Source organism: Bos grunniens, chromosome 28, assembly GCF_055505025.1.
Source record: "Bos grunniens cultivar Pamir isolate PY7600 chromosome 28, Bosgru_T2T1.0, whole genome shotgun sequence".
Lineage (NCBI taxonomy): Eukaryota > Metazoa > Chordata > Mammalia > Artiodactyla > Bovidae > Bos > Bos grunniens.
Window position 1 is genome coordinate 29689024 of NC_141192.1, and position 15588 is coordinate 29704611.

The 15588-nt window shown below is 39.9% G+C and overlaps 1 protein-coding gene across 23 annotated transcripts in view; it reads right to left on the reverse strand.

Moving 5' to 3' along the window:
• CDK1 (cyclin dependent kinase 1) overlaps positions 1 to 15588 on the reverse strand; it is a 94066-nt gene that overhangs the window by 26520 nt on the left and 51958 nt on the right. For 7 of the 23 annotated variants that reach the window (XM_086382435.1, XM_086382434.1, XM_086382432.1 and 4 more), the window contains 3 exons: positions 14063 to 14226; positions 13810 to 13951; positions 11171 to 11517 (listed from right to left, as the gene is read on the reverse strand). In XM_086382435.1, coding sequence (XP_086238561.1) covers positions 11419 to 11517; positions 13810 to 13951; positions 14063 to 14226 — 405 coding nt within the window. In that variant the 3' untranslated portion in view covers positions 11171 to 11418. Of the gene's footprint in view, positions 1 to 358; positions 602 to 11170; positions 11518 to 12845; positions 13085 to 13809; positions 13977 to 14062; positions 14227 to 15588 lie in introns of those variants that run through there. The other 16 variants (XM_086382427.1, XM_086382426.1, XM_086382424.1 and 13 more) reach the window with 7 other exon arrangements.

A 15588-nucleotide genomic window follows, 5' to 3' on the forward strand; every position in this document is an offset into this window, starting at 1 on the left:
GGTCTCAGTTGGCAGCTCCCTCAGTGCCAGATCCCCAGCCCCCCACCCAGCTGTCATCCCTGAGAAAGCCAGGAGCCCAGGACCCAACTGGCCCTCAGGCTCCTTAGGCCACCCAAATCGCAGAGGCTGGTCCCAGGCAGACTGCTGCTGCCTTTGGGTCACAGAGGCAGGGATGGGGAAGAGCTTCACCGCTGCCTCAAGGCCTGGACCTGGCCAGAGGGCAGCGTTGGTGAGGGCTCTGGAGCCCTGCAGGGCAGAACCCCCAGCCTGCTCGCCTGGCCCCAGCTCAGCTCACCCACTGGCCAGAGGCTGGGTGAGCTGGAGGGTCCCAGGGAGAAAGCCCGGATCTGCCTCTTACCTCACCTCCACCTGAGGACCTCCATCCGCAAACAGTTGGCCGACTGACGCACCAACGGTCGCTCATTGACAGTTGGCTGCTTGGGGGAGGGGCCCACTGGAGCGCCAGCCAATGGCTTAGCAGGACCACTAATGGTCTGGCGGTAACCCTGCCTGGTAACCGGGTTGGAGGGTAATGGAACGCGGGAAGGCATACGAAGGGTCGCGCAGAGCGGCCGCACTGGTGTCTCCTGGGTTGAAAAAACTGAGAAGCAAAGCCGCAGACAGTGAGACAACCAATGACCTGCCGCTTCAGGAGCCCACTGCCACCCCAGTCTATAGAGACAGAAGAGTGAGGCTGTCAGAAGACCAGGAGTCAGTTGAAGTATCTGGGTAGAAGCTAGAACCAGGGTGGACCTGTGAGGTGGGAGCTGAGGTGCAGAGGCAGCACTATCTGAGTGACAGAGAGATAGACACTCTGACCTCTCTCTCCCCTCTTTCCTGCCAATGCCTCCCATTGGCTAAGCCCAGAAGCCAGACAGGGAACACAGGAATCTGGGAAATGCAACATGAGATACAGAACAGAGCAGGGGAGGGACACGGAATGGGTCTGTCCCCACTGCCCCAAAAAAGCCCTTGCACGGGAGCAGATGGAGACATACATAACAAAACTTATAGCACCACTGTTCATAACAGCAAGAGAAACAAGTGTCTATTAATAGGAAATGTGAATAAATTATAGTACAGTCATACAATGGAATATTCTACTACGGTGAAAGCAAATGAGCAATAGCTACATTTATCAACATGGATGAGTCTCACAAAGCCAAACAAATAAATGTTAGAATTTTATATATTTATATAAAGCATAAAAGCGTACAATGATGATGATGATGATGAAGAAGATAGATATGTTGTAAAAGTACACAGAAAAATTGAAAAAAGTATAAAGGAATGCATCTTTTGGAAAAAGAAAGGGAGATGTGAAGAGAAAGAGACATGCCGAGAGTTTCAAATGTAGTAAAAATGATACTGGGTGATGGGTACACAGGACCACTGTATATTGCTATTGATGGTTTATACAAAATTTTTTCAGAGTATGCTTAACTTTACAAAGGCGCTTGAAGGACTGTGAGTCAGAGTGGCTATTCTAAATGTCAGGAAGACTCCATTCTTTGTCTGGAGACAGAACTTGATGCCATCTGGCAAATGCAGATTGGCCCAAGAGAAACCCCCTCCTTGCCTCTCCCCCTTGGACCCAGTCCAATTAGGCAAACACCACTTGCCCCATGAGTTCTAGACCCAGTGGCATTCTCCTGACTGTTCTGCAGATATCGTGGGTAGGAGCTATGCACCTGGTCAGTCTTCAGTGTTAGTTTCTCAGGCCTCCAAGAGGCACTGGTTCTGTGTCTCTTCATGACAAGAAACACATTTCAAAGCTCTTCAAGAGTCCCTTTGAACCACTTCCCCACTAGACTTGGGTGAGTTAGATAGTAGCATTCCCAAAGCAAAGCGCAGTTTTCGGAAGATCATAATCCCCCAAATCCCTCTTCTCTACTCTAAGCTTTTCTGTTTTTATTTTTTTGGCTAAAGGATCTAAGCAGGGCCAACTTCGTAGGCATGTGACCTGTCAGACAAGCCCCCACACTTGGAAAGGCCCTGTGCCTGATTTAATGCTCTGTTGCTGTTGTCTGGAATTCAATAGTTTAACAGGAGGTCCCACATTTTCATTTCATTTTGTACTGGGCTCTGGAAATTGTGTAGCTTATCCTGGACCTAAGACTTGTGGGACAGGTTCTTAGAGTCATTTCCTTGTAAATCTGCATACCAGGTATGGAATTCTGAGAACTACTCTGACAACTACTTTAATGGCCAAAGTAAAAACAGGGAGAGTCCCTTCCTAATATCCCATTACATTTGTTTACTTGTTTGTAACCTGTCTTCCCAACAAGGGGTTGTAAAGTCCACCAAGGTAAGATTATTTAGCTGAACACTGTCCTCATGACATAGTATCTGGCTTATAATACCTTTCAATAAATACTCATTGGAAGAACAAACATTTACAGAATCATTAAAACTGTGCTTGTCCTAGACTTGTTTTCTAACAACTGTTTATATGAAAAGCATATACCATATTTTAGAAGATATGTTCTTAAAGAACATGCATAACTCAATACTGATTTTTCCACAGAATGAGACATGCTTCCTCAAAATGTACAACTATAGTACATTTTGGCTTTCGTGCTGCTTTCTATTTTCTCAAGACTAACACTAACATTTTACTCTAACTAGAGACTTGCTCTAAAATGTGTCATAGGCACTGTTTGGCCTTCAAGACCATTAAAGCCCATCTAAAGTTCATTTCAAAAACCAAAGTTTCAGTCCGTTTTTCAGCCCTAACATTGTCACTCCCATTTAATGAATGCTCAGATAAGATTGCCTCAGAATGTAAAAATATCTAAAATTATAAAATGGCCAATGTGAGGGACCTCCCTGGTGGTCCAATGGTTAAGAATCTGCCTTCCAATGCAGGGAATGCAGGTTCAACCCCCAGTCCAGGAACTAGGATCCCACATGCCTTGGGGCAGCTAAGCCCTCATGCACAACTACAGTGCTGGGCACTGCAGCTAAGACCTGATATAGTCAAAAATACATATAAAATTTTCTTTAAAAAAGGCAAAGAAAACAACCTCCCAAAGTCCCATCCATTCCTAGTTAAGTTCAACTGCACAATTAAAATACAACTATATAAGGAAATACTATGCAGCCATTAAAAAACTGACAAGGTATGTGTTAATGATACAGAACATATAATTAAGTTTAAAAAATGGTCAATGTGAAAATAAGGAAAGTCCTCACCATAGGCACCTACCCACAGAAGCTCTAACTCAGGGAAGCCACAGCCTGGTTGACAACACTGACAAAGGGCTGCAGGTCTTTTGTTTTCCGGCCAAACTGCCCAACAGCAATGCATATGCCAGTGCTACAGTCCGCATGGCCTGCCAACCTCAAACGAATTTTCAAAATCTGGTGGTATTTCCATTACTTCTGATCTACATGTGAGCTTAAACACACTTATATTACCTGACATTTGCATAATTTAACTCCCACAAATGCCACCACTCCATGTGTCACTAGGTCACCTGTGTTTCAGTGTGTCTATAAACACACTGCTTTACACCAAACAGAACAACTCATGGATGGTGAAGCAAGAAAGCAATGGAGGCTCCGCAGCACCAGATGACCTCAAGTGGTTCTGGCAGCAAAATCAAACACAGGGATACTTTAATGCAATTCGCTCCACATGGCAAATGAGTGAGGAAGTGAAATATCTGACTAATACCTAATATTTAAATCCTAGACAAAACATTTCTGTGCAAATAGGGAAGTGCTTTATTTACTCTGATCCAAGTCAAAGGTAGCTGGATAATTAGTTTTCTTTAAACAACATTCAGCTTTGCTGACATCTCATTTTCCAAAAGCAGCTGTTAGCCAAATATAGTATTGTTTATTTGCTCCCTGGAAGGCTGTTTTTAAAAAGCACTTCTTCTGGTAAAAATATTGCATCACATAATTGGAGATAACAGGAAAAGTAGGAGTTGCTGTTTGTATTTAAATAAACATTTGCTCAAAGGTCCAGTTTTCTGTTTGTGAATACCTCCTTTATTTTGTGCCATTAGGCACACTGAATTATTGCTGTTTATTCCTTGCTTTTCAGCCTTGCTAGGAGATATTCCAAACATGGTAACACACGAGACATTTCTCTAAAAAAAACAATATAAGAGATAAGGCTGAAGTTCTTTGCCTTTTTCCTTTATACATGAGCCAGCTATTCCATTGACAGAGACTTATGAATATATAATACTAACATCACAATGTTTATTATCTGATATATACTTTTATACAATTGTATTTGGATAAAGTTTACTTTTGGGTTATGTTTCAGAATGTGACTATTTAAAATACCTGTAGATCTGAGTTAAACTCCCTATTACCCTCTGAGGGGAAGTGAAGAATGGAAATCACCATTGCTCTTCCAAACACTCCATACATCTTACAATGTGCTTGGCTTGCATGTGCTGCATGTACTGTTAGCTATTACACTTTTAATTTCTAGGAACTGAAAATCTATGCAGCATTCCCTGATCTGACACTTCTCTTCACTGATCACTTGGGTTCTCTCTTATATGAACATTTTATAGTTGGAGTGGTTTGCCATTTCCTCCTTCATGGGGCTTCCCAATCCAGTGACCGAACCTGCATCTCCCATGTCTCCTATATTGTTCAGTTCAGTTCAGTCGCTCCGTTGTGTCCAACTCTTTGCAACCCCACAGACTGCAGCACGCCAAAACTCCCTGTTCATCACCAACTCCCGGAGTTTACTCAAACTCAAGTCCATTGAGTCGGTGATGCCATCCAACCATCTCATTCTCTGTCGTCCCTTTCTCCTCCTGCCTTCAATCTTTCCCAGCATCAGGGTCTTTTCTAATGAGTCGGCTGGCTCTTCACATCAGGTAGCAAAAGTATTGGAGTTTCAACTTCAGCATTGGTCCTTCCAATGAATATTCAAGACTGATATCCTTTAAGATTGACTGGTTTGATATCCTTGCAGTCCAAATCTCAAGAGTCTTCTCCCCCACCACAGTCCAAAAGCATCAATTCTTTGGCGCTCAGCTTTCATTATGGTCCAACTCTCACATGCATATATGACTACTGGAAAAAAGCAAAGCTTTGACTAGATGGACCTTTGTGAATCATAATGAATGCCAAAATCTGGGGTGAAAGAGGTGAGATGTGTGCCCTTTATGGTTATCGAAGCTGCTAGAACTTTCTGTTAGCATGGGTAAGAGCTCCCAACATATAAATAACATTGCATTTGTCATCCAGTCCCTGAGGCTTCGGATTGATGTTGACTAGTCTAAAAAGTTTTCTGCTCACCTGGGAAATCACAAGCCTTTTATGTTCTGAACCATTTTCCATTAGTGCCTGTGCATGAGAAGTAATTCAAACAAGAAGCCAAAAAGCATTTATAAAACTATGTTCAAATTTTAGCAAGATTTAAGATAGAGCAAATGTTCGGCTTCCCATTTGGATCCTTGAAGCAGTGAACACAGTTCATGAAGAATAGATTTATATTTTCTTGCACATAAATATGTTTGTCATGATACCAGAACCATTGAGACAAATGGCTGTGTTCCGTTGAGAAATCTATCTTTTCTGTCCTTATTATAAAGTGTATATTATGGTATAATTATTCTTGTGGTTTTATAGTTAAAGGCATTTTTATAGTATAGGAAGCTTCTATTGAAATAGCATAGGCTACTTAGTTACTACAAAGCTCTTTACAAAAACTAACAATCATTAGGAAATTCTCCCCATTCTGCTTCTGTTATTCCATCATTTCCTTAGCAGAAAATAGCATGGTTTTGAAATTGTATCTCAAGAAACGACTGCCTGTGGAAGTGTATTTTATAGATTTCTACTCCTAACTGGTAAAAGAGTAGGTACATATACATAAACATTCCTCAAGTTTGTAGGTTCTTTGAAACAATAGGGATACATTTCTATCAGTACCATTTTACACAATCAAAACTAGAAGCTACAGTTAAAACAATGATGATGAACAATAGAGCTTTTAAAGGGAAGATATTTAATTATGTAAGGATTATAACTATAGTTATAGGGTGCTAAGTTAGAGGTTCCTTTAAAAGTATATGACTGTTATTTTAGTACGGATGGCTGTGACTCTTTGGGGTTGGAATGACAGAACCCCAACTCAAACCAAATTAAGCAAAAACAAAAAACCCACAACTCCTACACCTACAAGGGATACTGAGTAGCTCCAAATGTTAAGGTAGCCCTGCCAGAACCAGGCTTGAGGACCAGAGTCCAGGGACATCAAACCCCCAAGATTCTTTCTCTATTCATCACTTTTTGGCAGAATGGGGGAGATGCCTCAGGCTCCTAGCCCTGTCATCCCAGTTTAGCAGTGTCAGCAGAAAGACTTCATTCTCTCAGGGTTTCCATAGCAAAATGGACCCTCACGGGTCTTATTTAGGTCACTTGCCCACCCCTTGAACCAATTACTGCTGCTGGGTTATGGTTTATCACTCTGATCCAATCTGGGTCATCTGTATGAAAAAGGAGCCAGGATTAAGAAGCTCAAGAGGACCACATGCAGCATAGTAAAAGTGGGACGGGGAAAATGAACATTGATTGAAAACTATCTCGCCTTGGTCCTTTCAACCTTGAAGTAGAGGTCTCACGAGCTTTGGGGCTCCATGGGGAAGCCTGAAACCTGGGGGGCTGGTTTGGACCCTGAGCTAGGAGGGAACTCCTTGGCACCTGGGCTGCACTGGCTTTACTATTTGCCTGCCTTCTTGAGTTCTTCTTAAACTTTAGAAACTAAATACATTTTCTATCAATTTATCTTGGGAACCAACACAAGTCCATGAAAAGAGAACATTGTGAAGTCAGAAAGCTCCTCAGCCATTAAAAAGAATACATTTGAATCAGTTCTAATGAGGTGGATGAAACTGGAGCCTATTATACAGAGTGAAGTAAGCCAGAAGGAAAAACATAAATACAGTATACTAACGCATATATATGGAATTTAGAAAGATGGTAACAATAACCCGGTGTACGAGACAGCAAAAGAGACACAGATGTACAGAACAGTCTTATGGACTCTGTGGGAGAGGGAGAGGGTGGGAAGATTTGGGAGAATGACACTAAAACATGTAAAATATCATATAAGAAACGAGTTGCCAGTCCAGGTTCTATGCACGATACTGGATGCTTGGGGCTAGTGCACTGGGACGACCCAGAGGGATGGTATGGGGAGGGAGGAGGGAGGAGGGTTCAGGATGGGGAACACATGTATACCTGTGGCGGATTCATTTTGATGTTTGGCAAAACTAATACAATTATGTAAAGTTTAAAAATAAAATAAAATAAAAAAAAAAAGAAAGCTCCCAAGTCCTTGCTCCTGCTTTTAACTAGCCTTGCAATCCTTAGCAAATTACTTAAGCTCTATGAATCTTAGTTTCTAAGATAAAGATGGCCACTCCCTTACAAGATTGCTGGGAAAAACAGGAAGTGTATGTGAAGCAGTGGCTGCTCACCAGAGATGTTCAGTTATAGTTGAACGGAAGGTACCATAACCTATGAGCAAGCTTAAAGGCCTGGGATTAGTCTAGCACTTGAGGTTCTAGACAGAGGGCTGTGGGGATGGGCTGTACTGATGGACATGGCCCCAGCCCTCAGTAAGGGAGAAAATAACAGTGCTAAGAGTAACATAAGAAAAAAGTGGGAGACTTCAAAGGAGAAAGGAATTACCATGTACCAGGAACCCATATTCCCCATCTAGTGTACCTTGTAATGCCATTGTTAAACGCCATCTGTTAAGATTTAAGAACCCATTACTGTGACAGAAAAATAGCTTACTGCCCAATTTTTGCAATGTATTGAAGAGAACATTAGGGGATCCTGACAAAGAGACATGTACTATATCTGTATGCGTATGTCTGTGTGTATGCATGATGCCTGGCCGCCCTGTCTATATCCCTAACAATTTTACAATCCTACTTATGTATTTATATAAATAAATGCCATTTATTATTTCCATTGTACAGTTAAGGAAATAGATTCAGAGACTCTGAGTGACCTACCCAAAGCCACAGATGGAATTGGCAAAACTGGGAACCAAGCCCTAACATGGCTCTAAAACTGCAATCTTTATATTACGCGGTTCACTTTTCTCAATTCTCAACAGTGACAATGTAAGATTTAGGTTTAAATTCCAATTCAACTTCTACATGTATACTGACTCTGGGTCAGTTTTTCCTTCTGCACCATGCTTCCTCTCATAACAAGATGACTAAGTTTCTGTTCAGTTCTCCAGATTTCTGAGAACTACCCATGCAGTGATTCTCAAAGTGGTCCTTGGACCATCATATCACCACCTGGAACTTGCTAAGAAATTGTATTCATGGCTATACAGGACCTGCCGAATCTGGGGATGCACAAGAAATCTCTTAGAAGCTCTCCAGATCCTAATTCAAGTTTGAAAATCAGACTTTTCAGTATTCTAAGGAATGCAGGTATTGTGATACCTTTTTCCCTTCTCAACAAACAAGTCTATGACTCTCAACACATTTCTTCTAAAGTTTTTAAGGCATCTTAGAAACTCAATATTCAAACTACTAAATAAATATCCAAATATTCAGTATGGGACTGAAAAGGTCTACTCTTGCTTCCAATTATATTTAACATCACTCCTTTCTCCAAAGGTCAAAAGTTACAATCCTTGTCAGTACCATTACTGTCCCACCTGAGCCGTTTCCTAGACATTATTTTTAAGTTAGAATTTTCTCCCTCTTCAGGAACTTTCACACTTTATCCCTCCATCCTTTGCTTTCTCTTTAGTCATTCAATACTCTATCCATCTTGCCCCAGACCTATTCAAACAATGCCCACTACTCTCAAGCTCTACAGCCCACAAACATATCTAAATGTCTCTATTCTGTCCACAAAATGCAAAATGATCCTAGGGTCCTAGGAATAAGGCAACTATTTAAACAGGGATGGGGCTTAAGTTGACCTGTTATTAAGTACAGTTTGCGAGAAGCACTAATGTAGAAGTATATTTCACCAAGAACTTTCAAGTTTCCTTTTTTTACTAATTAAAAATTATTTCATTGTTAATCCAAGTCCCCAAAATACCTTTTATTCACTAAAAAAAAATGTTTTTTTCAAACATTTAATTCACACAGGCCATGTCCACATATAAATTAATGATTTTATTATACATTATGTATTAACTTCTTTGCATCATTACTGCCTTTGTATTTTATGTTTAACAACAACAACAAATCCTTCTCTAAAGCCTACAGACAATAAGATACAGCATTAGTCACAGTATATGGAAGTCTCCTACTGGTGATAAAATACACAAACCTCTCCCCTCACCAAAGAACTTTGTACAGCCTAAAATGGAAATACAACAAGTTAGAGATAATGCAAGATAACAAAGTTTTCAGACAACTAAAACTAGATGTTGGCCCAAAGTTGTTAAAGTCACCACCAACTGGCGATAACTGGCTGCATCAGAATCATCTTGGGGGACTTTTAACTGTTCAGGGTAGGAAGAGAGTTAGTCTCAGGTGTTTCTAGCACAGAACAGATTTAAGAGCTACTAACCCACAGACAAGATCCACTTTAAAATCAATCAGAAGCGCCACAGCACAAGCCAATTTAAAAATATGCATGCGATGAGGACCCAATTCAGTGGCTTTTCAATTAGTCACTGAAGCTGACATAAACACTTTACTTAGGACTACACAGAGAGCTGGAGCAGAACAAAATGTATGTCTGTTTACAGCAACTGATGGCAGGGTTCTTCCATCTCATTTCCCTGGTCCACCAAGTAGGTTCTAAACTGATGAATTACTGACTTTTCAAACAATTAGACTGCACTGAACAATAGCAATGAGCATGCAGGCAGGCTGCTGCTACCAAAGCCACAAGGCCCCAAACACTGGTGACACCAGTGCATCTACATGTTATTGAAACAGAAGGACCAAGAAATAATTTATAAGACACACTGATAGTTTTGTGGGGGCAGAGGGGTAGCGGCATCAGTTATCAGTGCTGATTCTACACCGCCAAAGGTCTGTAATGCACAATTGAAAAGTAGACCCATTTCAATACTTCATAGACAATCTGCAGATACTCCATTTCACCATTTCACCATCTCAATTAACTCTTTTGTGTGACTGACCTTTCACTTACCAAATTCCCACCATGAAATCTCTCAACAGTGTGACCTCAAATGACTTCCATCTCTAGTTGCATTCCCTTACTGCAGGCTGGCTTCCACCGAAAGACCTAGAAGGCGGCCACCAAAACTCTCACCTTATGCCCTGTTGCCAAAGAAAGTGACCCATACTTTCTCCTCAAGTGAAAAAATTAGAAGACAACAAGATTAGGTAGATCACCCATTACTCAATCAACTGGATCAGCCACACAAGAAGGCTCATTCTGGTCACGGGCTATCAGCATGAAAAACAGAGCATATGGGTGACCAGTGGAGAGCTGTACATTAAAAATGATAAAAATTATTTTTAGAGACACTTCTTTTGGCTATAACAATCTAAATTAGGCTAATTACAGGTAAAAATCACAATGAGCAGCATTATTAAACAATTCCAAAAGCTAGTGATCTTGGCTAAATAATTATACATTAGAACCTTCTAAGAAGGCTGCTAATAAACTAAACTATGTCAAAATTTGCAAAGAGTTTAGTCAGACTTGAAAGCCAAGATAAGCAACTCCTTTGTATGGTTGTTACCTCTGACCAAAGCACAAGAATTCACTCAGACAAATAACTTTCATAACCTACCTAAAAATAGGATACCTCATAAATTTTCTAAACTGTTCTTTCCTGCTGTGGACAGCCCTTGATCTCTGACTGTAAAACTTAGCAAGCTTTGGCATATACTAATGTTAGTTTTACAAGTTACTAAAAACCTCTATAAATTAAGCATCGTCTCTCAAATCTGGATAGTTCTCTCACTCTGAATGCCTAAACATTTAGGTCACAAACTGAAATACCAGTAGAAAAATATTCATCTTTAGGCAGGGTGTATAGTTACCACATAACAAGAAACTGACAAGAAAATTTAAACAGAGTATAAAAATACTTCAAAGCATTATGAACTTTGAACTTAGCACTTTCCTAAATTTTAGTATTTCCAACAAGAAAAGAAGACTGGGGTAGCATTTTAGATGGTTTAAGCTAACTCAAAAATTTCCTGATTCCTGACATCAATACTAGATTTATAAAGTTTTATTATAGTAACAAACAGCTGTTACAGTGGAATCTACAAACATATACAGAATTATTATATTTAAATTCATATAGAACAGTATTTACATTTTAACTTAGTTTTGAAATCAGAAGATGAAGTACAGATTAAGTTTTACAACAAAGAAAAGAAAAATATACAAGACAAAACCAGAGATGAACAGTAAAAGTACAATTATCTGTTCTTGACACAACACAGGGAAACTGTCAGAAAGCTACATCTTCTTAATTTGACTGTCCAAATCATTAAAGTACGGATGATTCAGTGCCATTTTGCCAGAAATTCGTTTGGCAGGATCATAGATTAACATTTTCTGTGTGAGGAAAAGATATTTTAAAAGGTTATTTATTTAAGGAAAAAAAAAAAAACTCCCCCCAAAGCCTTACTTTTCTACCAATAAGCCATATGCTAATAATTTTAAAGAAAAACTACTAAATGAATGTTCCCATTAGTTTAACACCAAACCACATAAATGTTTTACCTCACCCTCTAGCTCTAAAATGATCTATTCTTTAAATCACAAATATCTTGATAACCTTTTTGCTATAAATTACATTTTAAGACACAAGCATTCATGGATAACTTTAAAACCAAGGCATAAATTTAAGAAAGATTATCTAGTTAATTATATTTGAGAATTAAAAGGCCCTCTGAGTTATTTACAACATTCCTGAAACTGTGGTAAGTAACTATAGAGGTTTCTAATGTAGCTTTCAGCAGTTTCTAATAAAAACAAAGCCAGCAGGCACTATGCTATAAACAGAGTTAAAATGACTCACTAAATGAACTATGGTCAGAAACCTAAGTGTTACAGTTTATTTACACATCAGCAGAAAAGTTAAAATGTGTCTTAAAGAAATCTTTAAATCAATAAGCCAACCTAGAGATACTTCTCCTCTCTTGTTACCACCTAAGCTCTTATTCTATAGCTGGCACTCTACTTTGTTCATTTCATGTTACTTAATCCTGACAACAAAAGGTAGGAATTAGTCCCACTTTACAAATGAGAATACTGAGGCTCAAAGAGGTTAAGGAACTTGCCGAAGTTCACAGAGCTAACAAGTGAGAAAGATGAAATTTGAAACCAAGACTAACATATGGTGTACAGCAGTGATTATCAACCTGGTGAGACTGACCCTAAGGGGATATTTGGCAATGTGTAGATACATTTGGGGTTGTCACAACTGGGATGAAAATGTGTTAAAGGCATCTACAGGACACAGAAATGGGATGCTGTTAAGTATCTTAACAATGTACAGGACTGCCTCCAGCAGCAAAAAATGATCCAGTCCAAGATGTCAATACTGGCTAGAATAAGGAACCGTGATTGACAACATAATTTTCATTTCGTTAACTAAAGTGACATTCTTTGAAATGTTCAAGAATCCCAGACTGGGCCAGGAATACAGAGGGCCTTTTACATCACGTCATCAATACTGACGTATAAAATATCTGAGTGGCAGTAAAGGACCCTGGACTGCACTGTAAGCATTTGGGAAATCTGAGCTGGAGTTGGTGGCATGATTATAACCTGTGAAAGAGGCCCAAAGACCAATTAGAACACACGTATGATGATATAGCAATAGATTTCTTTCCTTTGTTTAGTAACCTACCAAAATTTCTTTTTTGGAATTACATTACCTGAGATTCATAAGATTTAGGAGAAGACAATGGCACCCCACTCCAGTACTCTTGCCTGGAAAATCCCATGGACGGAGGAGCCTGGTGGGCTGCAGTCGATGGAGTAGCTAGGAGTCAGACACGACTGAGCGACTTCACTTTCACTTTTCACTTTCATGCATTGAAGAAGGAAATGGCAACCCACTCCAGTGTTCTTGCCTGGAGAGTCCCGGGGACGGGGGAGCCTGGTGGGCCGCTGTCTGTGGGGTCGCACAGAGTCGGACACGACTGAAGCGACTTAGCAGCAGCAGCAACACCTCAGTATTTAAATACTGTTCTAAAATAAATTTCCTGGGGCAGGTCTAGGACATTTTTATTTTATGCTAACAAATTATTTTTTGTCTTATTTCTAAAGAACACAGCTGTTTAGTTGGAATAGCAACGTAATAGAGGGGAAGGTGTTAAGAACTACATTCATCCCTTTGCTAACCTATCTGATGTGGAAATGAGGCACAAGGTGAGAAATGGAAATTCATGCAGCAAAGGCTTAAGTAACTAAAAATATGAAAAAATAAGGAAGACACCTATGTCTAAACTAAAAACCAGTAAATACCAAGACAAAAAAGCTGGAAAGGGGGGCCACTCCAAGTCAGTCACTTACAGCGTTATTATTAACCCTGTCCTCTCCTTCAGAGTATCTATAGCAATCTATCAGATTAAAAACAAATCAACAAGGACAACAAAAAAATGCCAAACTCTCCTCTCAAAACCACTAGTGTTTTTCATATCTAAAATGGAACTAGTAATGTGCTTGCTTCAGTAGCACACATACTAAAATGGAGCTAGTAATATAATAAACATAACAGTTATGTGTCTAGGTCAACAAATATTGGTTTTATTCCTATTTCCTAGGTAAAGACAGAATTAAGTACATTCAGAATTAATTATCCATGGTATTAAAACCAATATAAAGGGCATTCCTTACCGAGAGCAGATCCAAGCCATTTTCATCCAAGTTTTTGACATGGGATGCTAAGCTTCCTGGTTTCCACTTGGGAAATGTACTCTTATAGTCCTGTAAAGATTCCACTTCTGGCCACACTTCATTATTGGGAGTGCCCAAAGCTCTAAAAAGCCAGAACAAAACAAAAACTTACAAGTTAAAGCATCAACATAATTCTTGCTATCTACATGTAAATTTTAAAGTTCTTAACAGCTCAAGCGTAAATCAAAAATACCTGAAAATTCTGAAGAGTTGATCAATTTCTGAATCCCCATGAAAAAGTGGTTTCTTCGTTGCTAATTCAGCAAATATGGTACCTATACTCCAAATGTCCACTGGAGTTGAGTAGCGAGCTGACCCCAGCAATACTTCTGGAGATCTATACCAGAGTGTCACTACCTATTACAAAGAAAACGCCTTACTTGGAATAAACGTGGCACATTAAATTACCTAAATGTAAACATTTATATTAGGACTATCCTTTAGAATGCTGCACGATTGTCTCTGATACTGTTTAAAAGTCAATTCACTATACACAATACTAAATGTTAGATAAATACTTCATTTGTAAGTTATATTCACTAAGGAAGGAAAGATAAAAGCATACCAAATCTTTTCAAATTAGTAAAACGCAAGGATCAAAACAGTCAAGACAGCCTTCACTTAAGAACAAAAGCACAATGATGCTGGGTCTGGGTTGACACCGTGCTGCACAAGCGCACGCATCGCTCGCATGCTAGAATCACAACCAAGGCACACAGCAGCTTATCAGTGGTCTGCACCAATCTACTATTTGAGCATATCTCATTTGTCACAGTGCAGGGCAACAGCATCTATTTAAACCAGTGGAAACCAAATAATATATATTTACAGATCCATGGGAAAAATTATAAAAAGGAATGATTAAAAAGGAGCCAAGACACCTGACCAGAGGTGCACTGTCACAAGTTTTGATCAAGAGGAAGTCTTTGAGCACAAGAGTAGACAACTCCACGGAAGACAAGGTTTCCCAACAATCCTTAACTGTGATTCAGCATTCCCTTTCCCTCCAGAAATAGCAAACAAAAAGCCAAGTCATCAATATAACAGGGACAAAACTTGGTTATATTTACAAGCTTCTAAAAGCATGGCACCCCACTCCAGTACTCTTGCCTGGAAAATCCCATGGACGGAGGACCCTGGTGGGCCGCAGTCCATGGGGTCGCTGAGTCGGACACGACTGAGCGACTTCAATTTCACTTTTCACTTTCATGCATTGGAGAAGGAAATGGCAACCCACTCCAGTGTTCTTGCCTGGAGAATCCCAGGGACGGGGGAGCCTGGTGGGCTGCCGTCTATGGCATCGCACAGAGTCAGACACGACTGAAGCGACTTAGCAGCAGCAGCAGCAAAAGCATCTGAAATAATCGTACTTAATCAACAAAACCTTTTAACTAGTCTTTTTCAAAACAGGATCCAAACGAGACAGAAATCACATGTAACTTGCACAGGGAAGGTTTACTATACAGGATTAGTAACTGTAACAGAGGTTTGTAATAATCGGAGACTGACTTGTGAGAATAAATGACTGCTTCCTGCAATGCCTCTCTAGCACCCTCTACTGTCAAAGGTAACATCCCAGCATCTGGCAAAGGAAAAACACTCAAAAGTTCCAGATGCATTTTCACATAGCAGACAATGAAGTTTGGACTACAGAGGCAATAAACTGATACCGGCAGATTGAAAATCTTTCTGAGTATTTTTTCTTGTCTTAAAGAATAC